The sequence below is a fragment of the Pleurodeles waltl genome, chromosome 10 (assembly GCF_031143425.1).
Source record: "Pleurodeles waltl isolate 20211129_DDA chromosome 10, aPleWal1.hap1.20221129, whole genome shotgun sequence".
Classification (NCBI taxonomy): domain Eukaryota; kingdom Metazoa; phylum Chordata; class Amphibia; order Caudata; family Salamandridae; genus Pleurodeles; species Pleurodeles waltl.
Window position 1 is genome coordinate 69071976 of NC_090449.1, and position 27334 is coordinate 69099309.

At 45.8% G+C, this 27334-nt stretch overlaps 1 protein-coding gene across 2 annotated transcripts in view; it reads right to left on the reverse strand.

The window, feature by feature from the left end:
* The window catches only part of PRKCB (protein kinase C beta), a 799526-nt gene that overhangs the window by 254857 nt on the left and 517335 nt on the right, over positions 1 to 27334 (reverse strand). For both annotated transcript variants that reach the window (XM_069209698.1, XM_069209697.1), the window contains exon 9: positions 24779 to 24925. In XM_069209698.1, the coding sequence (XP_069065799.1) occupies positions 24779 to 24925 (147 nt within the window). The remainder of the gene's footprint in view (positions 1 to 24778; positions 24926 to 27334) is intronic.

Here is a 27334-nt window from a genome sequence, read left to right on the forward strand (position 1 = left end):
ATGCATTCCAAGGAAAGCTTTCAGAATGTCCCCAAGAAGTCTTGCAAACCAGACAGCTGCGCTGTCTAGTAGGTTTTGACCTAAAAAGGAAACCTTACCACATCAGGTGAGAGAGCTTTTAAGAAAGACGTTTCAACAGCAGAGTAGAGACTCAAAAAAAACTTGTCAGATTCAGAGGAGGTAACTCAGGAAGCAGACATCCAAACGGCAGAGGAGAGAGTTGTTGGAGAAAACATCCATACCTCAGAGGAGAGAGTTCAGGAAGCGCATATTCCAACATCAGAGGTAAGATTTCAAGAAGAATATGTCCCAAGACAAGGGGTGAGTTCAGGAGGTAAAAGGAGAGAGATCCAGAAGGAAATACATGCCTCTAGTGGCATTTCCCGGGGCTCCTAGCCAAGGAATCATCTCATTCAGGAGATAGGAGTTTCCTAGATTAGGTAGACGTAGCCCTGATGAGCATGCAGGTCACAGGCAGGACATGTACCACTCAGGAGAAGCAGAGGTGTGTGGAAGGCCAGTTATGAGAAATGAAAGAAGAGCCATGTTGAGACTCCCGGTTGTGCCAATGCCAAGGTCACCTGCCATGTACACATCCACATGAATGATGAGGATTATTTGATTTGGTGCTTTGCCATGTGCTGATCCTCTTATATGGGATATTTTTTGTGTTGTGAAGGAAACCTTCCCAGCTTATCCAACAGATACACGACGAAGACTTCTGTTAGGTACTAATAAGTGGTCTTGTTGTATCTTCCAAGAATTACCTCCTGAACAATTAGCTAGGAGTAGTTTTCTGGCTTATGTTCCACTCTAAAATACTTTGTAATCTAATAAGATTTTCATCTTGACTAAATGTGTGGATATTCATAACTTATGCAGTGGCTTGCCTCTTTACCCTACCAAAAAAGCCAAGGGAAGACAATGAAATATGTGAGCGCGCGAACATAGTGAGGGTGTCACCATGGATGGTGGTGGCAAACAGAGTGTGGCCCAGGTACCCAGATAAAGAAATAACTCATGTTTACTGAACTACATGGAAATAGGAGGCTTAGGTGCCTTCTCATGTGTCTGGCAGGAACCCAATATTTTTTTATATTTTTTTTAAAGCTTACCTTTGGGGGAGCCGCTCAGAGTGGGAGTGGGGCCTGGGCATTTTCTCCACCCGGCTGTGGTGCAATACAGCCAGGGAGAGAACATGAAAAGTGCGCATGTCTGTGTGGCCGACCCAACACGGCCGGCCAAACAGACATGCGCACTTTGTGCAGCAAAAGCACTTCTCTGGCCTCTCCCTCCCTCCAGTCCGTTCGTGCCCTTTATTCCCATGAAAAATAAAATTATAATAACATTGTGTTATCATTATTTTATTTTTCCTTTGCCCACGCCCAGCGGGGCGACGCTCCCCCGCCTTAACAGAGGAGCTGCCCCTGCGTTGTAGTGCAATTCTCACATGCTTCTGTCAAAGCTGTATGTTTAATATTATAATCATGTGAAAAAATATATCATAACTCAAATGTAGGAACTAAAGCATTTATATTTTTGGAAGGGCTTGAACGAATGAATACATACTAACGGCGTAAAGATGAAAAATCAGGGTGAGGAGTAAAAGCGAAGAGGTGAAACTCGATGTACTTCCAGGCTGTGAAGATTTCTGGGAGTATGAATTGGAGCAAGAATGATGGCCTTGGGAATGAAAGGCAAGGGAAACCCTGGCTAGCTTTGTTACACATCTGTGGTCAGTGTGGATAAACTTACAGGGTGATATCTCAGGTAGCGTTCAGGCCCGGGACAGGGTGACGGCTCTAACACACAGTATTATTCCTGCCATGTTGGAAATTTTGAATACAAAGACCTCTGGGGCGTGTTCAGTGAAGCGCCAAGCTCTCTGCACAGGAAGTATGTATCTCTGAAGTGAAACCAAGAGTAGGCTGGGACACCCAGTTCCGGTCACTGAATAGTAATTTTACATCTGTGGGAAGAGTGCTCACCCTTCAGATATCATGCACCAAGTTCACTGGTCCTCAGAACAATAGTGGAAGTTGGAAAAGAAAAGAGATCCTGGTTCCAACAATTGTAACCAAGGAGTCCCCTGTGGAACTCAAAGGATAAACGAGTCTCCAAGCCAGCTGGAAGCTATAATTACTAAATGTATTCGATGCCGCAAGAAGCCGGTCAGTCTTTCTGATGCCCCAATCCTCAATGCTGCAGCAGCCGGTGAGGGCTGTGAAAAACAAAACAAGCATTTTCAAATAGGAGCATGGATTCACATTCACATGCTCCTACACGCAGGCCTATACTTCCACGCAGCATTTATTTGGGCTCCCGAATGACCAAGGCACACGATCCACGTTTGACCTTATAACTGGTTTGCCACATGAAGGTGTTGTAGAGAGCTTAGCAGGACCTCTGGTATGAGGAAGCCTCTAGAAGTGCTCACCAAGCTGTCATTGTCCTGGACACCAAGCTGCTGATCTGTGACTATTGAAAATACCTTTGAAATGTTTGTCAAGTTCAGATCATCTTCAGCACTCGAAAGACTTACAAATGTGGCAAGGTTTCAAACCACAGAACCCATTTCATTTCAGCTGCTCCAGATGCATATTTGATTCATCCTCCTGAATCAATTTTCCAGACATTTCCATACTTTGGAACCAGTCCAACACAGTTTAATGGCCTCTGGGACTGCTTCTACCCAACACTTCCAATTAGCGGTCTACAATCTTCCGCAACAGAGGCTCTTCTGCGGCCGGTTCCAGCACATAATAATGTGCGATGGTTGGTTGTGTTTTCTTTTTTTTTATCCAGCTACAATTTCTCTTATTTGAATTTTTAATCACCTGCTGTCTTTATTTTCCATGGGACTGCATCTATGGATGTATCCCTCTCGATCATCTGATCCGATATTTGACTGTTTTACACATGAGGATTAAATATTTCACTTGTTCTCTAAAGCTGGTGGGGACCTTGAAATTAGTTTTTTGATTGTACTGTTGCTGTTAAGTGCATTGTGACATGGACAGCATGCACCTTCTCTGAGTACAGCCATGCTCACCAAGACACGCTACCAAAGGTAAGCGGAAAATGCCATGCGTGAAAACATGTTCACCTATGCAGACGATACTGTTGGGCGCAGCCCAACATGCTGGTTCCTCTCAGGTGCACACAAGTTTTAAGTTGATTTTGTTTAAAGAACTGACTGCGAGTTGACACGCTGTGTTAGTGCTAGAGTAAATTACGTAAAGTATCAAATACTGACCATAGGATGCTGATGCATGCATGGTGGCTTTTAGTTGAGGTAAAGTGTTTTTTTCGAGAGTAAAGTGCAGAGAAGACATGAAAGGTGAGTTCTCTGTCCTGTAAATAAGTATTTGTACTGGAATAATTTAACAATGATTTCAGTGTGAAATGTGAACCCCGAAGGTTGACCTCGAAACAAAGGTATATTGTTTGAGGGTCACTGATAATGATGCAATTCACACGCAGGTCAGACAGCCAGAACTTGATGGCCAGGAAGCGGGTTTCTGGGTGAACAATACTTCCGTCTTGGAGGGACTGAGTTTTCGGTTGTGGGGTGGCATGACGTCTTCAGTGTAGGTTGAACAGAAATTAAGGTGGGGGCTGTAACATTTACTGCATTATATTATAATGCAGCACTTATATAGCGCTTACTACCCTTTCGTGGAACACTGAAGTGCTTATCTATATGTGGAGCAATCTGCCCAATTAGGATAATTTTAGACAGTATTGGAAACTGTCCACATACAGTTCATATGCGTGACTTCCCCTTGAGATCCAGCTACAGAATGTATAGCATTATTTGCATGGGAGAGACCTAGAATGGAACATTCCAAGTTGAGGATCAGTGCATCATTCCCTGGTTCTCTTCGTCCTACGCCTGCTCCCCCTTTTCAGAAGACTGATAAATTGGTAATTCAATGCATCTTGACATAAGTCTACATACCTTTTCTTCTTGGAGGCAACACAGTGTCTCTATGTTTTTAGGTTGAGCGCACAAGCGCTGTGACCTGTTGTAAGTATTGTGGGCTTTTAACCATGCCCACCGCACGCCCATCACTATCACTCGTTCATGGGCTTGCCTTTCAAAACTCCTTTGTTGTCATTGGTAAATGTTTTCCCTTGGGGCACTTTTGTTACCGCCTTGGCCATCGACCCTGTTACATGGATAATTGCACTTTTGACGACATGTTTGACTGAGAGCGAACATCTTTTCCTTTTCACATCTCTCCTTCGTACTCATGCTCACGGCTGCCGCAGCGAATCATCTCGCTTATGTCAGCTGTTATACTTTTCATTTTCAATTTATGTGGCAAGAACAGTCCAGTTAGGGATTTACAACGCTAATAGCTCTAACTCAAGCAGACATGAGACCCATTGTATTGCAAATGCTTGTTTTTCTTGTTACCCTCAGATCTGTCTGTACCAGTCAGACTCAGTGTCTCTAGTCTTCTGGAGCTTCTTGCTTGTCTTGCCTTCTCCTATTGGTTCCAACCAACAAGAGGCATGTCTCTCTCCTTCTAACAGGCGTCCTAGGCCTCTATCACACAGATCTGGGTGCTTTACATGTTACAGGAGTTAGGGAGATGGGAAAACTGGGAGCTCTTCACACGGGCCACATTGAAGCAAATGAAAGGCAGGTACCGTGAAAAATAGAAAGCAAATTCAATGGGCAAAAGGTAGGCCAGCTTAAGAGGCCACTGTTATGGGGGTGGTTTGTAGGACAAATATGCAGCCAGTTACACCAGCCAATGTGGACTTTGTTACAGTAGGTAATTGGAAGCCTTTGGGAGTAGCCAGTGGTAAGCCAATGCAAAGGGCAAACTTCGTCAATGGGGAAGCCACCCCAAAGAAATCAGGGACATCTTAAGTATTTTAGGGGCTCTGGACCATCAATATTTTAGGGGCCCCTATTAGGAACTGCTTTGATTTTATGATCCAATTCAAGCTCTTTTATGTCCTCTTTGACCAGGTCACTGACAGTGCACAGGCCAAATTCGAAATTTGTTTACATAGAAGATTCAGGGACAGTGACGTGTATTTTTAATAATGTAACACTGCAGCAGCTCACTAACATTAGTGCAAATATTCTCTGTGACAGCCCCCATTTCTCATATGTGGGGTCCTGTTTTGATCTAAAAGAAACTTTTTCATGGATGTTGCATGAAACAAACAAAATTTCACTGCTAAATGTCTGCAATAGACTCTCACACATTACCCACATTAAAAATAAATTAAGGAAAACTGTATTTAAAACACTCTAGTCAAGAATTATTCAAGGTAACCAGGGCAAGACTCTCTGCAGAACAGAGCTGGCACTGTCAGGGGGTCCCATGGAAGGCTGGTGCCCTGGGCCAGAGCCCACAGTGCTTAATTTGTAAATAAAAATGTGCAGGTGCCCAAAGCTCTCCACGCCCGCTGCTGCAGTTAAATGTGCGAACACAGAATACTGAGGCAGTGTAATCATAAAGCCATCTCGGGCCTCTCTATCCATTTAAAGACACTCCTTGCCCCTTCAGCTCACTCCTGCAGCTTTCTGCTTTCTCCCTTTGTGACGCTTTTCCATTTTTCCCTTTCATCCGTCTTTGCCATATGTGTCTTTTGCTCGCAATAAATGCTTAAGTCAGAAAAATAAGTGCCGGCCCTCAAAAATAAGTGCCGGTTCTCCGCACCGGAAACAACAAGCACAAATTAAGCATTGCTTTGCCCCTGCCTTAAACCCTCGCTAACAGACACTGCAAGGACGCCCAGTCCTGCTTGTAAGACCATGAGAATGTGAATTCGTGCGCCCAGTTGATAATTAAACATTCCGTCTTTTCATGTTCAGAGCATTCACCTGCTGCCCCCCCAACACTAATTACTGCGTATTTACACACAAACAGCTGTGAAGCCTCGCTCGTTTCTTGCCGAAGTCTTTGAAGCTGAAACGCGTTCGCAACTTTCTGGTTGAAAAACTTCAAAGGAAACAAACAAACGAGACGCTGCTGGCACAATTGGAGAGAAAGACACAGCCTTCAGCCCTGAGAAGTGAGAGGAAGGGATCCTGTGGACTGAGCAGCCATCCTCACCCGGAACCGGAAGGAATACGGGTTGTATCAGGAGTTCAGCTAAAGGTGGGTTTGGACTCACACAACCTTTATGTAAAACACCACCTCTGAGACCACCAGAAAAAGAGATTCCGAGTTCGCCATGTCCAGTCTAAATGAATCCGATGGGTGACAGCAGTCAGAGAGACATCAGTCAGAGTGACACCAGTCAGAGAGGCCGAGGGACGGAGACATCGGGATTAACTCCACTCATGACTCCTCATATAAATGAACTACACTTGCTGTTGCCTACACAACTCAGGATAAGGGGTCTATTGAGACTATCAAATGCCCAAAGACCCCCCAGAAGCCTCTGAGAATGACTTGACTACAACTGGAGGAGGCAGAAAGACACCTTTCTGGCAGGTAGTTCATCTCTGTCCATTGCAAGTCCCATCGGTCTGTTCATCACATGACACGGGCACATGAGGGTACAGAGAGTGTAATTTAATTAAGACCCTGGACACTGCGCTTCTTTGAATGACCACTTGAGGCGGTAAACGGGGAGAGAGTGAGGCGTAACGGCCTGAGCTGCCGAATTTCGGAGCTGGGGGAACGTGGCTCGAGTCTCAGCGTCGGCTCAACATCCTGTGATTCTGGGCAAATCACTATGGGGGTTATTCCAACTTTGGAGGAGGTGTTAATCCGTCCCAAAAGTGACGGAGATACCACCAGCCGTATTACGAGTTCCATAGGATATAATGGACTCATAATACGGCTGGTGGTATATCCGTCACTTTACCGTCACTTTTGGGACGGATTAACACCTCCTCCAAAGTTGGAATAACCCCCTATATCTCCCTGTGCCTACCGTATATAGACAGAGACAGTGGTTGATGCCAAAGGGGTTCGCACATCCAATCCAATGGGTAAAAGTTGTTTAAACAGGCATGGACGATGGGTGCCAACTCAGTAATAAAATCCAACCACCAAGGATGTCGAGGATTAATGACTGGACGACCATTCTGAAATGAATATAGTTTAGCGGTACCAAGGCACACCAAAGGTAGTCCGTAGGGTGTTCATCCAAGTGGAAATAGTAAAAATCAAGTCCAAAAGCACGATATCGAAATTGAAGAAAGTTTATTCTTTTTGAAGCAATTATCAACCAAAGGTACATCCGACACGTGTTTCGTCACAGACTTTATCAAGGCCAATGGATTAATGTAGAAGTATGAGTCCAGTATGCAAAGGCAGAGTAGGTACCAATCAAGTACCCTAATAAACCAGTGTTGCATCAAAATCTCGAAAATATAATGTTTCAAAGTCGAACCTTTTAACAAGGTGACTTATCAGGGAATGTCACTAAATGCAAAGACCTGATTAGGTATCCCCGTGCATGAGAGTGTCTGCAAGTTGTGTCTGAGGCTACAATTCAGCTTCTTGCGACCCTACCAGGCGATCTGCTGTGCTTTACAAATTCTGGATTTATTGTTTATTTAGGGCGCAACAGAATATTTGTGACTACGTCTGTGACCCCTTGTATAATACAGATCATACCGCACGTTTTGTGCTGGCATGATCACAAGGATGGGGTCCCTCATTTGCATGGGGACGTGGCTGTATCTTGGCCCATCACCTTGTGCTGCTAGACATCACATATCACATCACATTCAATGTGGTTTTTAAGTGCATTTCCAAGGGTTTCTTAAAAATATAAGTTAATGTAGCATCACAATAACTGATTTTCTATGTTTTCTAAACACACACTTTAACCTTTCTGTACATACATATACCTAGGTTGGCCTGGGTGCCATTTTACTAATCCAAAGCTGTAATACTGTTCCTGGAATGGTAAAAGTATTTTGTTATTTTATGAGACGGTATGGATAAAAGAGTACTCTCTAATTGGTTGAGGGAGATTTTTCTGCCATTGGCCAATTTTGGTACAGAGGAACCATAAAGAGCGATATGATTGGCTGGATGCAACACTGAAGAAAATGCGGCCACCATTATAGGACTTGGTCTCTGTGTCCCCAGTAATCACCTCATCCGACCTGTTCCCATATTTACGATATCATGTGATGTAGCATAACTGTGCCTGAATCTAGTATAATCTCTTGAGTATTGTATTGGAATGTTCAAACAGTTATGCTATATCTCTGGAAACAGTAAATATGGGGGGATATTTCACTTGAAGATAAGTGATTTTGATATCAGAATAGAATTTGTTCAATTACATAGAGGTCACATTTAAAGTATCATTAGAGCTCTTGTTATCATGAATTGTAAAAGAGAAGGTACTTGTTCATAATGGAATATTTGAGACTTTAAGCATTAGATAATCATTGAGATTCAGTGACTTGAGAAATAGGAATTTTCGAATACTGATGAGATGGGAATGAATGTACATCCTCCATCAGGACAACAACTCTCATGAGAGGCACCATGTTACTACTGTGGGAGATGCTATCAATTCTACGCCCATGATACAACACAAGCTTCGCTGAGGAAGCTGGCACGGTACCACAGTAACATGGGGGCAGAAGTCCAGGCCCTGTAGCCTACTGCTTGCTGCACACAGCCAAAGCATGCACAACTAGGGGTTGGACACAAGCAGGGTTGGGTCTAGGGAATGGTCAGAGGCCATGCCCTGCACCCAACCTCCCCACTGTTCATGGCTACAGATTGTGCAGTGTGTGTGGTTGGGCGCCAGGCCTCACCAACCTCCTGCTGTGTACGGCCAAAGGTTGTGCACACTGGTGGTGTTATCTGAATATAATCAAAAGGCGCCAGGCCTCACCAACCTCCTGCTGTGTACGGCCAAAGGTTGTGCACACTGGTGGTGTTATCTGAATGTAATCAGAAGGCGCCAGGCCTCACCAACCTCCTGCTGTGTACGGCCAAAGGTTGTGCACACTGGTGGTGTTATCTGAATGCAATCAAAAGGCGCCAGGCCTCACCAACCTCCTGCTGTGTACGGCCAAAGGTTGTGCACACTGGTGGTGTTATCTGAATATAATCAAAAGGTGCCTGGCCTCACCAACCTCCTGCTGTGTACGGCCAAAGGTTGTACACACTGGTGGTGTTAGCTGAATATATTCAAAAGAACCCAGAAGGTACCAGACAAATTCAAAGTTCAAAATGATACTATAGTTAGATGCTGGATTCATATTTAAAAAAATTACATTTAAAAACCAAAAAACACTGGAATCCGGCATTTAGTTTGCTGAACTAACTATAACTTGCACCCCTGCCATGCACTGCTTCTGACCTCACATATTACATCACACATGACAAGTTAAATGATATCATTAAGGACATCTCCAATGACATCACTGATTTTGCTGATGACATCACCCAGTCATTGTGAAAACATCCTATAGGGTTTGTGGATTAGAAGCAATTCAACATGCCACACCTGTGGGCATTTTTCTATTTACTTTAATGCGATTAAACTCTTAAGGCTTCAACTGACCCATAATTTTAAGTCAAGGTGTTGACAGTCATGCATTTGCCACTGAAAAAACACCTTCTACCAAGACCTATGGACAACCCTCTGTAATTTGGTAAAATACAGTACATGCTTTCCTGAGATGGGCACAATGTCATATAGCCTTGAAGCCATGCTTACAACACCACTGTGAGATAAACCACCTCTTAAGTGTGAACCCTCAATTTTATATCTTTCAACAATCTGCAATGCCCCAAAATCTTCAGCAAAGTTCTTGAAATAGACATCCGCACCTTATAAACATCCTGGCTACATAGAATGTATCTGCAGCACTGAATTACAACTAGTTTTACATGGGCACATATCCACTAGTGGAGAATCTATTGTCAATTGAGTACACACAGTAACATTTATTGTATTAATTTTATTAACCAAAGATTACAATAAAAGACCATAAAATTACACAAGATCAATTCCTCATTAAGTACAACCCAGTAAATACCATGATCATAGAGTTGAAAACTGTGAAAAATGAAACACTTAGCTTGTACAGTCTGGTTAAGATACCAGTAAGCATAAGTTTTCATATGTTTACTAATAAAAGAGTTAGTCTGCGTAGTAAAACAGTAGATTGCAGTCTCAGAGATCGTTGTTAAGTTACTTCTCTAAAAGCCGGGTGCAAATATTTCTTCTGAAGGTCTAGTAGCTTCGGACACAGGCAAATAATGTGACCAATAGTTTCAACCTTGTTGCCCCACAGTCTACGTTCCTTAATGCCAGGGTGCTCCATGATCCTTCAAACTGAAGTGCCGAGAAGCCCAGACCCATTTTCCTAAAGTATCTTTATGTTAACTCTTCGGGGATTAAACACATTCATCTATTCATACTTGCAGAACTGCAATCACAGATATAATTAGTTTTAGCAGTGACACAATGGACAAATAATGGTTTCAAATGAGGTGTAATTTACAGTGGGACGTAGTTGCACATACGTCAAGGAGAGATCTGATGTTCTGCACGTAACTTGACCTAACGCTCTTCCACCATTGAGTGTTGGTAAACATTTTCACAGCTTTGGTGATTATACCAGCTTTTTGCTACTTTGTAACAACCTGCAGGGACCAAGTTAACGTTTTATCAATGATTAATGCTAAATATTCATAACTGTTTACTTTTTCAATTGTTACATTGCCAGTAACCTATTTTCTTTGCTTAATTGATTCCCAAAACACATTACTTGTCGTCAATAGAAGCTTTGGCCTTTCTCACAGATTTTTGGCTACAGGCTTTACATTTAGGCGACTTACATCAGGTACTCTCAGGCTTCACCTTGCCTAACTTGGAATAATTCTTGCCCACAAAACTTTAGTGATTTGCAAATGGTGCACTATATCACTTTCTACATGCACAATCACATTGCCTCTAGGCCTTCTGCTATTACCATGCTATAGACCAGGGGTCTTCAAACTGGGGCGGAGGGTGGCTTATGGTGGCCTTATCTGATCCAGGGCCAAGTGGCAGTCAACATTGCTGTAATGGGCTATCACTAACGTCCTTTCTCATTTACATCTGGCTGGGAGTATGTGTCAAAAGGGAATTGACTCTAAGTAGTCTTCAAACCTCCCCATCAAGATTTCTGAGAATCACACTGTGTATACTTTTACACACTATAGAGGCCTAGTTAACCAGAATAGCATGTTTGGCAATCATGCATGTGATTGTATTTTTAAAATAGATAACATAACTTAAATGCAGTTGTTAAATAAGTCTAGTCATATTTAAACCTTGTCAATTTAACAGAAAAATTGTGAAGAATTCTGTGCCCCCCCATGCATTTTCTTTGTTTACATGGGAGCGGGGTGAGGCATTAAACCGTTTGAAGACCACTGCATATAGACCCACATGTGGACTCTTGGTAACTCTATGCTGTATAAGAGTAAGGCATTATCATCTGAGAATGCCCATCAGTGATGTCATCAGTTTAACATGTCATCAGTAATGTAATATGTGGGTTATAAGCAGGGTATGGCAGAGGGTGGAAATTATAGTTGTTTTGGGAATTTTCATATCTTTATTAGTTGTTCAAGTTACAGATTTATACATCTTCATAACAGCATACAAGTGGCTGAATATCAATCTTGTTACATTGCATCTATGACACATTAATGAGGATAACCACACTGTCTTCATGTTTCAATTATTCGGGAAACCATATACATCGCAAGGACCACTTTTCTCAGCTTCCATGTCTGCGCCCATCCCTCTGGACACCCAACGTAAATGCATGCAAGGTCCTACTGATCGGAGCATAGCATTATATGGAAAGGTGCACAATACCGCAACCTCCAATATAACTTCATTATTCTCCCCATCCGCGCTCCCGGTAGGTCATGTTGTGTTCTGCCTGTGGAGTGGCACCACCCTCCTCCTGCCCAGACTCTTGTCTCTTCAGCAAGTATGCCTGGAGCGGTCCCAAACATCTCGAGGGAAGCTGCCGACAGGGAGGAGCTCGCTGTACGTGTCCGATTGCATGTTGCAATACGTCATATCATGTAGCCATTCCTTTGCAGTCAAGAGGGGGCCCCTGGCCCATCGCATAGAGACCCTGCACTTGACTAAGAGCAGTGCAATTGCCACCAGTCGACTGACTGCTTTGGGCAGTCTCCTATCGTATCCCAGTAGAGCTAGTGGTACATCAAATTCCAGTTGTTCCCCTACCATGTCACGTATTACCTGGAACACCTCTTGCTAGTTACTGCGTATTCCCGGACCGGCCCAGGCCATACGTAGGAAGCCCGCATTATGCTTTGGGCATCTTGAGCATTTAGCATTGTCTCGGACACCATACTTATGTAACCTATCTGGTATATGATAAACTTGATTAATGTATTTGAAGTGTATGAGCCTGTGCCTGATATTCAGAGATATAGATCTGGTTACTGAGCAGCAATACTGCCACATTTTGTCATCTACAGGTGTGCCCCTGCTAGGCTTGTCGAGCCTTGGTCATTTGTGGTCCACGCTCTTCCTGTATGTATAAAGATATTGTGGAGATTAAGTGCTGGGGTTTTGTTACTTGTAAAAGCAAGGATAAAGCAGAGACTGTGGGTGGTTCAAGGATTTCATCTCCCAGTAAGTCTCTAAGAGAATGGTTCACCCTGTAGTAATAAAAGTGCGTTACTGGTGTCCTCTGTGTCCCACCCTCTTGCACTTTCTCAACTCTCCAAAACTTCCCTCCACAAAGAGATTTCCCATTGTGGTTATACTCGATTCCTTCAGTGCCCTTAGCGCTCCCACCTCCTGTGAAATAGGGAACCACTGACCCCCCAAGACAGGGGCATCAGGGGAGAATGCAACAGCCACCCTGTCTGCTTTTCTAGCATTCTGTGCCATATGTACAGGGTCACGTTCAGTGCGTCTAAAACCCCATATCTTCTGGTCGATCGCCCAAAGAGAAACCTCTTCAGTGTGCTAGATGCTGCCACTCCCCGCTCTATGCAAACGTGGGAGGTCACACGGCCCATGCATCCAGTAGTGGGCACCCTGCAATTGTGCCGCACAGTAATATGCCTCTAGAGCAGGAGAAGTAAGTCTCCTCTGTATTACATGGCATTGTCAATGTCAACCTGCTTACTCTGGGCTGTTTTCCGGCCCAGGCCAACCTTAACATCAGTGCCCTTATCCTGTCAAACTTAGTGCTGGTAAGCATCATTGTTATATTCAGAAAGAGGAAGATGAGGCATGGCAACACCACTGTTTTCATAATTGCAACTCGGCCCGCGAGTGAGAGCGTCAATCTGATCCAATGCTCTACTGCATCTGCCAGATGTTGTATTGCCTACCATGGTTCTCGCAGAGAACCTCTGCTGGATACGTGTGCACCCGTATCCCATGTATCTCCGTCCACCGTAATGGGAATTCCACAAGTGTGGGCTTTGTGGCAGACATGAGTGGGAATATCACTGATTTGTCCCAATTCATCTTCAGCCCAGCATGGCCCACAAACAGTACCACTTCCCTCAGCATTGGCTTCAGGTTGTGTTTGGGGTCCAGACTCGTATGCCGAGATTACGAGGGTGTGGTGTGGGAATCGGAGGCCGTGTGAGAATGGTACTCTCGACGCGCACGCCAGCGGCTAGGCCACCAGTGCATACAATAGTGGGGAAAGGGGGCAGCCTTGCCTGGTCCCTCTTTCTATAGCGATTGGGGTGGTTATTATACCGTTCACTCTGACGCGCTGCAGTAAAACATTCCCCACCCCTATTCGGCACAGCACACTTGCATAAAGCCCCACTCTACAGAGTGGAAGGCTTTTTCTGCGTCATGAAATACCGAAGTAGCCTTGGCTTTCTGAACGAACTGCTGCATTGCCCAAAACAGTGTTCTAAGATTGAACGTATAAAACCTGTCTGTTCTATGCCTACCACTGGGAGGAGAGAGTCGCTTAGCCAATATCTTAGCGTACAACTTCACATCAACCTTCATGAGCGACAAGGGTCTATAAGAAGAGCATTGTTCTGCGGTTTACTGGGCTTCAGCAATACCACCAATAGTGCCTCCCACATAGTGGGGAGCATACAGCCACCCTTGGCCATCTCCTCAAAGAGGGTAACCAAGTGCCGTATGAGCAACTCCTGGTATGTCTTGTGAAGGGCCACAGTAAGACCATTGATGCCTGGTGCCTTCCCCGCTGGCATATCCTTGACGGCTGCCCTGATCTCCCCTGGTTGCAGTGTGGACATCAACCATTCCCTTTGTTCTACCATGAGCCAATTCGTAGCAATATGGGTCAAATACTCCATCACTTCTATTTCACAGTACTCCACGCGGATCTATATAGGTTGGTGTAATATTTGCTGAAGTGCTCTGCCACCTGCCGAGGGTCCCTCAGTAACTGTCCACTATCATCACGTATCTGTAATATAGTGTCAGTATCGCGCTTAGGGGGCATGAGGGCTACTAGGGGGCCACCAGGTCGCTCTCCCTCACTGTACATACGTACCACTGCATATTTTAATAGATATGCCACCTCACTCTGGGCGACACCTTGAAATTCTTCTATCTTGGCCCTAATGTCGGCCATAATCGTATTGTAGCCCTCAAATTACAACTGCCGCTCTAAGCGCACTATTTCCTCCTCTAGGCGGTGAAGTCGGCCCCGGCTGGACTTTAGGACTTCAGCATGCTTAGCTATGGTTACTCCCCTTATATATACTTTAAAAGTTTCCCAGACTGTGGCGAATTTGGGAACCGTTCCTATGTTTAGTGAGAAAAACTCTGCTATGTCTTTGCCCAATTCCTCCATAAACACTGCATCCAGTAAGGAAGTAGGTGGGAAACGCCAGCAGAATGCAGGCAGAGGCTTCCTATGCAAACTCAGCTCCAGTAAAATCCGTGAGTGATCCAAATACGTGTGTGGCATGACCTCACAACCCTGAATCCTGTGGGCCAGACTCAGTGAGAGGAGCCAATAATTAGTCCGGGCATGCATATCATATGCGGAGGAGTAGTGTGTGTAACCGGGAACCATGGGGTATAAATGCAGCCACACATCCAGTAGGCCCTCTGGATGCATCACCTCTTGGATAACACGAGCCACCACCGAGGGTCTCCTTGGGGGGCCACAGGACCTATTCTGTTCTGGATTCAGTATACAAGTGAGCTAGCCACCCCATACCTGCAGTAGGTTATCCCACTGTTGCAAACTCGATGTGAGCGTGTGGTCAAAGTTGGTGTCATCATATTTTGGTCCGTATACCCTCTGCAGTATCATCTTTAAGTTTATGCTGTATTTGGCAATGACATATCTACCACCTGGGTCAGCATGGAGCTCATGCACCCCTATCCCTGCTTTCTTCGGAGTCCAAATAAGTACCCCCTGGGCATGTGATGTGACGCCTGCCGCTAGGACCTGGCCTTTCAACTTGCGCTCTGGAAGTAACCCGCTATCCGTAGGTAGGTGCGTTTCTTGTATTATAGCTACATCTACTTTGTGCCATGGAAAATATGCTATTACCTTACGGATTTTCCTATTATCATTCAGGCCACGTGCGTTCCATGTGACCAATCTAAGCGGTGCTGGCCTGCCTGATTGTGCTGAGTGCTCTGGTCCCTCATCTGTCATTTTGTAATAAGCAAGAAGCTGTGCCTAAATGCAATCTACCAGATATTTGTGTCCCAACTGTGGCCAAAATTACATATCTCATATGGTGCATCTAGAGAACACTAAACAGCATATCACCCAACGAGGTGCACGCGCAGGTAGCCCAGACATTAGTAAATCTAATTATATACCTGCAAAGCTTACAACTTGTTTCATAGTTTTGCTTTTAGAACATTCGCTACTCTCTTTATGTTATTAGTGGTATACCAATGTCTGTGGTATACTTCAGTGTATGCCTCACTCTGTCCCCTCCCCATTACTCCTTACCACCCTCACGAAGTCCAGCATTAACCCCTGTACATGGCCATCACCTTGTGAGGTCCTGTCTTGACGTGGATGGTATTGTGAGATCATTCCACATCGTCCATTTCCGTGTCTGGGTCTGTCCATCTGCTTTCTAGAAATGTTTCTGTGTGGCCTTTCTTCTGCCTATGAATTGCTGAAGTTTCTTCGGGTCAGTGAAGAAGTGTGCTTTTCCATCTAGCATCACTCGTATCCGGGTTGGATAGAGCATGCTATAGTCTATCTGGAGTCTCTCATTTTCCACTTCCCCTGCTGGAATTGCCACCTTGCCTCCTTCACCTGCTGTGTGAAGTGCTAGCACAGCTCCCGCATGTCGCAGCGCGCCCAGTTCATGGGCCTTTCGGGGAACTCCATCCCTATCCCTGTAATTTAGGAGTCGTGCCACAATTGGGCAAGGAGGAGTGCCTGGCACCGGACGGGACCCAGCGTGTGATGCACCTGCTACACCACAAAAATGGTGGAAAATGTTTCTATGCCCAGCATGCCCATGAGTTGTTCCACATAGCGCTCCATGTTGTCTATGTTAGTCGATTCTGTCACTCCCACAATCTGACATTGTTGCTCCGTGATCAGGCTTCCAAATCCTCTGCTTTGGCCTGAAGCGTCATCAGCAGTTTGTCCACCTTCTTCTGCGGAGAGGCCATTGTTGTCTCTTCATTCTATGCCTCAAACACCTGCCGTTCCACTAGGGCAAGGAGCTATGCCTGTTTATCTAGGCGCTCAGACATGCGGTCCATGCGTAATGTTAATGTGTCAATTTTACAACTGATTTTTGTCAGACTGTGTTGCATGGTTCTCAGTATCTGTTTTAAATCCATCTCCGCATCAGCATCCCCCCTTCAGCTGCAGGGTCTTGCATTGACAGACCCTCTCTCCTGGTGCTGGGGGTCTTCCTCTGTTCAAATTATAGCTTTGTCTGCAGTCTGCTTACATAATCCATTATAGAATTGGTGTGTGGGCTTTTGTTAGCCGTCCTTATTAAGCAGGTGCACTGGTGATAGGCTCCCGCCGTCGGTCCCTTCTGCAGGGTCTCCAATTTGGTTTGCACTCAGTAGAGCATGGGGCAGTTCTGGGCCTGCAGTCTCTTGTCCTGCCGCTTGTGCTTTGCCATTGTCCCCATACAGCTATCTCACATCGGAACGCGTGGCCCTCCAGTCCAAGTTTGCGTGATGGTGTTTGACCTGATTGTCTTTCAGCCCAACTAGCGGGCAGGCAGGTCACATGAGGCGCCACAAATAACCCCTACCTTCTCTTTTAGGCACTGTCAGGCACTTGCTCAGCGCTCCAGCTCCAATATCAGTGTTTCAGAATGTCACAGTAATGCAATGGTGCATGGAGCACATGCCAGACTCCGAGCACACGTTGTCTGGCCTCACCAGCTGCTCTGCTTCCTCGCTATGTTGCCGGCACCAATCAAGCTGGGTGGGGAGCACTTCCCGAAGTTGCGTGGCAGTTACCCGTGTCCCCCCCTTGTCGGAGAGGCTGTGTAATTCTTCTCTTCTGCTTTGCCTTGGCCACCGCGCCCATTTTTGCAGATGGCTGGCTCGCATGGCCCGCTCCACCACCAGGCCCTTCCTCACCTCTGCTCAGATGAGTCCGCGAGCGGCCACCAATGCGGGCCTGCCAGCACTATTCTTGTTCCACTGTCCTATGGGCCCTCGGACATGGATGGCTCCACTCACGCCTCCCCCCAGGCACGAGGATGTCACTGAGGTGTCGACCATCACCGCCACTCTAGCACAGTACGCCCTCGGAGCAAGCTGCCCACTTGTCCCAGGCCTCCGCGGCTACATCAAATCTCTCGTCGGGGATTCAAACAGCACTGCTTGTGTTCAGGGTTCCTTAGCTTGAGTGTTTAGCAGCCGATTTGCGTGATAAGACACCAAGATTCTGTAGGATTTTGGTCAGCGAAGCACTCGGCCTATGCTGCGATTTTCAGTTACGGCAAGTTCCACCCCCGTGGAAGTTATAGTTAGCTCAATAAACTATAACTGGTGAAATTTCAGCGTTTTCTTTTTAATTTTAAATTTTCGTTTTTATCTTAATCCAAAAAGTAACTAAAACCTCACTTTAACCTGTTTCTTTCAATGAGGACAGATAGATAGACAGACAGATAGTTATGGATTTTTTTGATTTGTTTATAACTTTGGCACTGTTTGACGAATCTTCACTAAACTTTAAAAAATGTGCATCCTTTCCTGCATATAACTTGAGCCCTAAGGTAACTATAAATTACGCCCCCACCATGCACAGTTTTTAGGTGAATTATTTTACAGCAAATGTTGCAATGATGTTATCAATGATGTCATAGAAAAAGCAATTACTGATGTAATATGTGGGGTAATTAGCGGTGGATGGCGCAGGTGCAAGTTATAGTTACCTCAGGGCAATGGAGCCCCCACTGCAGTTGGAACAAGGTCACTGAAGACCAACTCATCGCAACCCTCTCCCGGAACCCACCCATCGATACCATTGACACTGATGCAGCTGCCTGCAACTTCAGGCAATGGGTCGACACCTGTGCCAATACTCTCGCCCCAATCAAGAATCCCTCCAATAGACGCACCAACAGAAAGGCCTTCTGGTTACCCCCGACCTCCACGAATCTAAGCAAATCTGCCGAAGACTCAAACGTAAGTGGCGCCAAGATCAGACTCTGGACAACCACACAGCCTTCAAAAATGCCATCCACAGACACCATCAACTCATCCGAGCCGCCAAAAGAACCGCCTTCAAAGACCAAATAAAAAACAACGCACAAAGCCACAAGGAGCTCTTCAACGTCGTGAAGGAACTCTCCAACCCCAGCTCCAACGCCAATGAAATCCTGCCATCCCAAGACCTCTGCGACAACTTAGCCTTCTACTTCCAGAGATTGCAGACATCCACGACAGCTTCAGCACCCAGACCCCCCAGCAACCATCATCACCACAGATTCACCTCCGACCAACCTTCTGCTCTCCTGGACCCCCGACAACGACACCATCGAAATCATGAACACCATCCACTCCGGCTCTCCATCTGACCCCTGCCCTCACCCCATCAACAAAGCAAGCTCCGTTATCACACCCCAACTACGGAAGATCATCAACAGCTCCTTCGAGTCTGCCACCTTCCTGGAGAGCTGGAAACACGCCGAGATCAACACCCTCCTCAAAAAAACAAAGGCGGACCCAAAGGACCTCAAGAACTTCCGGCCTATCTCCCTGCTCCCCTTCCAGGCAAAAGTAATTGAGAATGCTGTCAACAGACAACTAACCTGCTTCCTCGAGGAGAACTGTACCCTGGACCCTTCCCAATCCGGATTCCGCAGCAACCACAGTACCGAAACCACCCTCATCGCCGCCACCAATGACCTTGGAACCATACTGGACAACGGCAAAACCGCGGCCCTCATCCTCCTGGACCTCTCCGCTGCGTTCAACACCGTCTGCCACCACACCCTACGCTCACGCCTCAGCAATGCAGGAATCCGCGACAGAGCCCTGGACTGGGTCACCTCCTTTCTCACCGGCAGAACCCAGAGAGTCCACCCATTCCGCTTGGAGGCCACTAAAATCATCTGCGGCGTACCCCAGGGTTCGTCCCTCAGCCTGACCCTCTTCAACGTCTACATGGCCCCACTTGCTAACTTTGCCCGATCCCACAACCCCAACATCATCTCATATGCCGACGACACCCAGCTGATCCTCTCCCTCACCAAGGACTCTGCCAAGACCAACCTCCACGAAGGAATGAAGGCCATAGCCGAATGGATGAAGAGCAGCTGCCTCAAACTCAATTCCGACAAGACGGAAGTCCTCAACTTCAGCTCCACCCACTCCACATGGGATGACTCCTGGTGGCCTGCCACTCTCTGAGCCGCTCCGGCCACGCACACAACCTAGGATTCATCTTGGACTCTTCATTATCCATGACCCAGCAAGTCAACGCCCTCTGCATGCTCCGAAAGATCTACAAATGGATACCCACCAAAACCAGAAGAACAGTCACCCAAGCCCTGGTAAGCAGCAGACTGGACTATGGCAATGCCTTCAACGCAGGAACCACTGCCAAACGCCAGAAGAGGCTGCAACACATCCAGAACGCCTCATCCTGGACATCCCCTGCCACTGCACAGACCACCTGAGAAACTTGCACTGGCTCCCAGTCAACAAGAGAATCACCTTCAAACTCCTCACCCACGCTCACAAAGCACTGCACACCACCGGACCAGAATACCTCAAATTACGACTCTCCTTCTACACCCCGCCCTGGCATCTCCGCTCCGCCAACCTCGCAACCATCCCACGCGTCGGCAAAACTACAACCGGCGGTAGATCATTCTCGCACCTTGCCACCAAAACATGGAACACTCTTCCCACCCACTTGCGCCAGACCAAAGACCTCCTTACCTTCAGGAAACCTCTCAAGACCTGGCTGTTTGTGCAGTAGCAGTACCCCCCTCCCCTTTTATCCCCCTCGACTGGGCCTTGAGATCCGTATGGGTGAGTAGTGCGCTTTACAAATTCCTGATTGATTGATAGTTACTTGAAATAAATCTAGCTTTAACAGCTGAATTTCTATGGTTTTGTGCTTGTAAATTCTGATCCTAATTATAAAGTCCTTGTAACCTCTGTGTTTTTTTACTGTATTTTTAAGGTTTCTTAAATGCTAATCATCCCTGTATTTTCTTTGGGGGGGTGGGGGGGGGGGGAGGAGTGTGGCCTTCCTTCCCGGGGCCAATCTCAGACCCGGGGACCCCATCCCCCGGGGCCCATCCTAATAATTTTGGTGGGGGTGGGCAGAGCGTTGCTCTTCTCCCCAGGGCCTATCTCAGCCTCGGGGACTCCATCCTCCGGGGCCCGGCCATGTGACTTGGGTGCCTCCCATACGGTTTCAGCAATGTCCGGGAAGGTGATGGCCCTCCCAGCTGCGGGGGAGGAGGGGCCGTGCAGCCTACCTGTACACAATTTGAGAAATGCCCCGGGGGAGGGAAGCAGGGGGGTGCATGCAGTCCCCTGCACACAAATGCCCCGGGGAGGTGGTGGTTCCTGGGGCTGAGGGGGGGCAGCGTGGCCCTCCCACACAAAATTTAAGAAATGCCTCAGGGAAGTGGAAGTCGCAGGGCTGAGGGGGGACCGCAGGGCCCCCCTGCATTAAAATGTTAATGCCGCCCGGGGGCCCTTGCCCACCTGGGGGCCTCACAGAAACACAGAAAAAATATGCATATATATATATATATATATATATATATATATATATACACACACACATATTACCTTGGCCTTCACTGCACCCCCCAATGAATCAGTCTCTACTGTGGGTCTGAATTGTAAATTACTAGCTGGAAGTCAGTGCTCGGAGCTTGTCTTGGTGCTGAGGCGGGGGTGGATATAAGAGGATGCGGTCGGGAATCATTTGGATTTAGTGCACCAGCAGATTAAGTCCTGTTAAGGCTGAGTAGCTAAAGCAGAAAAGTATAGGAACTTGAAAGACTGCAGCTGAACACAGAGGACACACCATTCACTCCCTTACTGAATGCCTCAAACCTGTCACTTAGGAAGGAATGGTGTAGGGATTCCTTGAGCTCTAGGCAACAAAGATTTACCCACAATAACCTGTCACTTGTGCAAAAGAGTATGTTGGCGGTGGTCTCCACAGAGCCAAGGACTTACTTGTCGCTTAAGAGTTTGTGCGCATAATCCTTTGTATTTCTGTTTCCATATACTTAAGCACTAACGCATTACTACTTGTCTGTTAGCGGTTAGAGGGTTTGCAGTTGTGAAGCACCGACCCCTGGGGACAGTCTTGCAGAGCTCCAGGCCCAAGGAGAGACAGGAAAAGTAAATTCATATTATGTATGTTTGATATGAGAGGCAGCCCATCACGTATGCAGAATGTATGTGACGGGTGCAGAAGTTTTGTCTTAGAAAGATGCCACTTGAAACTGAGGACCTCAGCTCTCTAGCGCAGAACTGTAAACTCACGCCCAATGGCCTCTCAGCCAAAGTGACTATCTGAAACTGACTCCAACTGGACCTGACAGAGAAGGGCCTACAACATGGTGGCCACTGATCATACAGCACCTTTCAAATGGTGTCTTGCTCTATTGCAAGCCCTGTTTGTCAATCACACAGTGTGTCCTTGCAAGGCCTGCTTTATAGCAATGGAATGGAGCAGCGACATGCAGGCTAGGTGTGACAGCATAAGTAGAGGTAAAAAAAAAACTACACGGCACCCGTGCATGTGTTTGTGACTATGAGAGCATGTCAGCATGCATGAAAATGCCTGCTGTCCGGGGTGTCTCTCAGCCTATCATATAGCCTGCCTTGTAGCACTTTTAGCCACCCAAGAGATCCGATTCTCTACGAATGTACCAAGGTCATCTCTGACAGAACGGATGTCACACTTGGCATCCTTGCCTTGGTGGTGCCCAGCTTTTGCTAATTACCTGCGCCCTGGCATTCTGTTTGTAAATCTTAGACAACGTTGGCTTCCTTGACATGATGGTGGAATTCTTGGTATATGATGAGCATTCTTGGCATGAAACAGGCAAGCAAGTGACACTGTTTGTGTGTTGCAGCAGTACTCTGAGTACTTAATGAAACCAACAAGATGATGCTTTGTCAGTAAACATGTGTCTGCTTAAAGTAAAATGCTGGTATTTTGTTTTCCATAAAAGTGACAGGCTTTTGTTTAAGGATATTGGATATATTATTCAAAGCTCAAAAGCTAGTACTTGAAAGGAAAATGGGTGTGTAGTCAGAGAATTACAAGCTGAAGTATGAGTACTGAACAAAATTATTACACAGCATTTCAAAATATTTTGGTGACAATTCAAGTTTGGAAGGCTTATTGCGGATGCTGGTTCTTTAGCACCAGTGGGTGTTTTTCATTACTTGTACAGAGCCTGCCCACTATTTGCGCTGAAAATGATGTGGTATTATCAGTACTGTGTCTGTGGCCTCAGACTTGGTACAATCTATTTGGTGTTAGATGTGTGAAGTCTTTGTAACCAGAGCAAGAGCGCTGCTATACTGTAAGATCTATGGCCCATTATTGGGAGATCTGTGAAACTTTTCATTTGCCACAGTCCCCTTTCCATTCACAACGTGTGACCAATAATCTACTGAGAAGTAGAAAGATGGAAAATTCGGATAAAGTCTCTCCGGCTGACGCATCCACTGTGGAAGCCCCCTTGCCTGTACACAAGATCAAGGCTGTGGTCAGCGCTGTCCTCCGGCTGGGCACAATGCTGCAATGTCAAATTCTATAAAGCGTATGCAGTTGACCTCACAGGTAAATGGTTATGATTAAAGAAGTAATACAGCTTCAACCATTGTGTGAACCCACAATAATGACCCCTCTTTAGGCAAATAAACACCCAGGACCCTGCAGGTCCTAGTGTCTCTGCATTTGTTAACACAGGCTGTAGAATACTTACACAAGGGGCTGCAGCCAGGTTCTTGAAGACGCTTGTTCGTCTGAATAAGGCAAATGTTGCCCATAGGACATTCTTGTAAAGCAACTTTGAATTCTTATGACACATGTACCATGATAATCATGAATTATACTACAATGCCAACCATGTCATTTGCAGAGAAGACATCTGATTCTGGTTTCTGTGCGTTTTTATTGCATCTCTTTTTGAGTCATCAATTACTACGAGCTGATTAGGCGATTAAGCTGTAATGCACAAGACCCCTGGCATCAATAAATAAAAGTTGCTTGATTTCTACTCTCTTCCCGCTTGCTCATCGCTTCTGCTCCTATGCCCATGAAGGAGCTGGTGAAGATACGTGTATCACAAATCATTGTGAGAGGTCACCTAGCAATTTTCTTGCCCTTTACTGATGCCACTAGAAAGGTCCTTTGTAGATTCCACCTTTAACCCAATGCTCTTACAGTGCTTCTGTCTAGATTAAGGTTGCGACCATCGAAGGTTCCTGTGTAGGCTGAGGTCATGTCTTATTTTGTTCCTCTGTAGAACGGGGCACACTATGTGGCATGATTATGTCTAGACCATGCACAGACATTACCCCTGCCCCTAGTGCTCTTCTGCCAGGACTGGGTCATGCCCGTAGCATGCTCGTGTCTAGATGGAGGACCCCCTTTTCCCAATCCCTGTTTAGCAGAACCCATTTGTCTTTCACTCATGACTCTATCAGACCCTGTCTTATCTCATTCACTAAAGGGATCGTCTACTGGTCAAGTGTTTTGGACTTCTTTGATCAGTCAGTTTCTGGTAGGCTCCAGAAATAGTCCGTCTAAATGTGTCATGTATGTACCAGGACTCCACGTCAGGGAGAACCTTCTTCATTCTCTTGGATCAAAAAAGCTTGAGGTAAGAATTCGAGCTTCTACATGCACAATGAATTTTGGGACTTTTTAGACCAGGGAAGACTTCCAACAAGCTCCTGTTGAGTAACACCATTCTGAATGCAAAATGTAAAGGACAGAGGCCCTCTAATTAACAATGTCCCCTTCCTTCACCATTAAGCATTTATTCTAGTGATGTAGCCTGCCAAGAGGTGGGACCCTCGGGATCTGAGTCTGCGTAAAACGAGGTTGCTGAAAGATGAGCAGCTGCAAAACTTGTTTTTTCAAGAAAAGGGTTCTTTAGCCAGCCACATTAAAGGATGAAAGGCCAGTGTTGCTTCCACCATGGAGGTATTACTGTTCCTGACAAACTTCTGATTGTGTCAGCTTTAGTAGATGTGCTACTCATATCCTGCTAAGCTGGAAAGAGAATGGACAGATATGCTTGAATCTGTGTTCCAATGCAGTGCTGTATCCACATTTATGATCACTTTCAAGCAGCGGCTGCCTGCTTACCTTTCCAAAACTTCCTTTTCCCAGAACTTTCAGGAAAGAGAAGTCGGACAGCTTCATGCGATCTCGATTTCCATTATTGTCAAATTTGGCCGTTGAGTTTGCCATCTTTCCATCGGCATCTTTGGGTCCAGGACCAATTTTTGCTCTCTGAAAAAAAGAGAAGAAGCAAATGCTTGCTATTATTGTGCCTTGGACATACACTGTTGGATAAATCTGATGCACTGGCCCACGCCAGGTTAACACCAGACAGGTGCTGCTTACTTGGAACCATCCCGCTCTGCTTTGCTACCCGGAGAAGGGAGGAAAACGTACTTTATCTCTTGGCAAAGTGAAAATAGCCTCTTATTGTTCTCCAAATTGATCCTACTTCAGCGGTCCTTGGCATCCAGATGTACACTAATACACCCTCAAAACTTCCTTCCATGAACACTACAAGCGAACCCCGAAACCTCCATCTCTGGACATCCTAATAAACTCCCAAACCCCTGGTGTTACCCTATAGTACAATCTGGGGATACAAAAATTCATATAAAGAGAAAGAGAGAAAAAAAAGACCGAAGAGACATAGAAAAGTCAGTGAAAGACAGACAATGTGAAAAGGGCAAGAGAGAGAGAAATTCTTTGTGTGTATATGCCTTTGACTGCGAGTGTCACACTGTGCGTTTGTGAGAACAACTGTAAAGAAAGACTGAGTACTTTGTCTCCCCTTTGCAAACTCTGACTGCACTCTTAATGGACTTAAGCTGCATTTGTTTATTTAAATGTGAATGCAACAGTGAGGAGCGTAGCTACCAGGGGAGTAGCCAGAAAATTACCCCCTTCCCCAAACACTTTAAAGCAAAACCCTGGTGGCACCAAGCAAGTGAGCCCAACCCACCCTAGAAACGTTCCCTTATCTCTCCATCCACGTACCTATGCATTCCCCCTTCCATATCAGGCTGATATCCACCATTTCACCTTTGCATTCTGTCATCCATTCATTCTTTCATCCCTCATTCAATCTTTCCCCATTCCATCTGGGACCATCTCTAGCTCTAATGGCGTCCAGTGCAAGAATCTGTTTGATGCCCCCGATGTCCTCATTCTCCCCAGACTCCCCTCACTCCCACCCTCCAATAGTGCCCCTCATCTCTCCATAGCCCCTTTCACATGGATTTCATTTGCTTAGAGTGCTACGCATGCCAGTGTAGGGTGTCAGAGCTCTTTCCATCACACACTTGATATGGAGACAAATAATATTATGTGTTAATCAGTGTAAAGGAAATGTTACATACAAAAATACGGTTACAAGGTGCAGGAATCACATGTCACCCATACTAGTCAGCAGTATATTTTAAGAGTTTATGTTAAGAGTGATTGGTCTGGAGGAGAACAAACTCAAGAATTAAAACGTACCATGTCTGCTAATCCTTGGCAATAATCTAGGCCCATATCACCTGTAATATTCACGAGTGCATTCACAGGAATTGCTGGAATGCTCATTGCCCTCCACATTATGATCTTGTGGGGGGACAGTCCAGTCTTTCGATCAGGTACACCCTGAAGGCTCATCAGCATCAGGGGCAGTGCTTAAGGCCCCTTTAAAGATGTTGAACACACACTTTTGCCAGTCTGGATTTCAGTGTGCCATTCACTTGCTCCACAAGACCAGAAGCCCCAGGTCTATAACTGTAATGCAATCTCTGCACCATCTGCAATGCTGCACACAACAGTCTTAGGACCTCATTACTGAAATAAGTTTCACAGTGGTACGTTTTAATTCACCATGGTTAGTACTGGATTCACTAATAAGATTGTATTTATATCCAAACAAAACCTCTTTAGCAACATTAAGAAAATGAAAGTATGTGGGAAAAAAATGCTCTAACCCATACCATGCAGTGTGCATGCAGCCCTTTAATGATGGTTCATAGGTCACGGTGATATATTTGGATTGTATGCTATGAACCCAATTAACAAAAAGATCTCTGTGACAAAAGCAGTAACCCACTGTGCTATCCACATAAAATATAGTTTGTGATCAGCATTGAACACGGTCTTTGACCCAGGCATATTAACCCTCTGCACTACCTTACGAGTCAAAACTGCCACTTGACCAACTCTGATGTCTCTAGAACAGGAACATTAACCACCAAAGTTACCTTGACATTTTTACTGTTGCCTAAAAACTGCTGGACACACAAGAACCTCTGACGCAGGTGCTTGTAAAGTATATGTTATTTCTACACCCCCCTCCCCCGCCCAAGAGGTCAGCACCAAGTGTGGCTTGGCTGCACCACTAGCACTGCCCTAAAGCCATCCCCGACGCACCCATCCACTGTTCATTTCATTGATCCATATGTTCATCCATTTATCATCAATGCATGCATCCATACATACATCCAGTCATGCAACCATTCTTTAACTTATCCATCCATCAATAATTCCATCCATCGCCTCCCCAGATTTCCTTTACTCTTCCATCCTTTCATCTGCCCAACCAACTATCCATTCAACTATCCTTTCCCCACTCATCCATCTATCCACTCATTCATCCTCCCTGTCACCCTTTCTCCT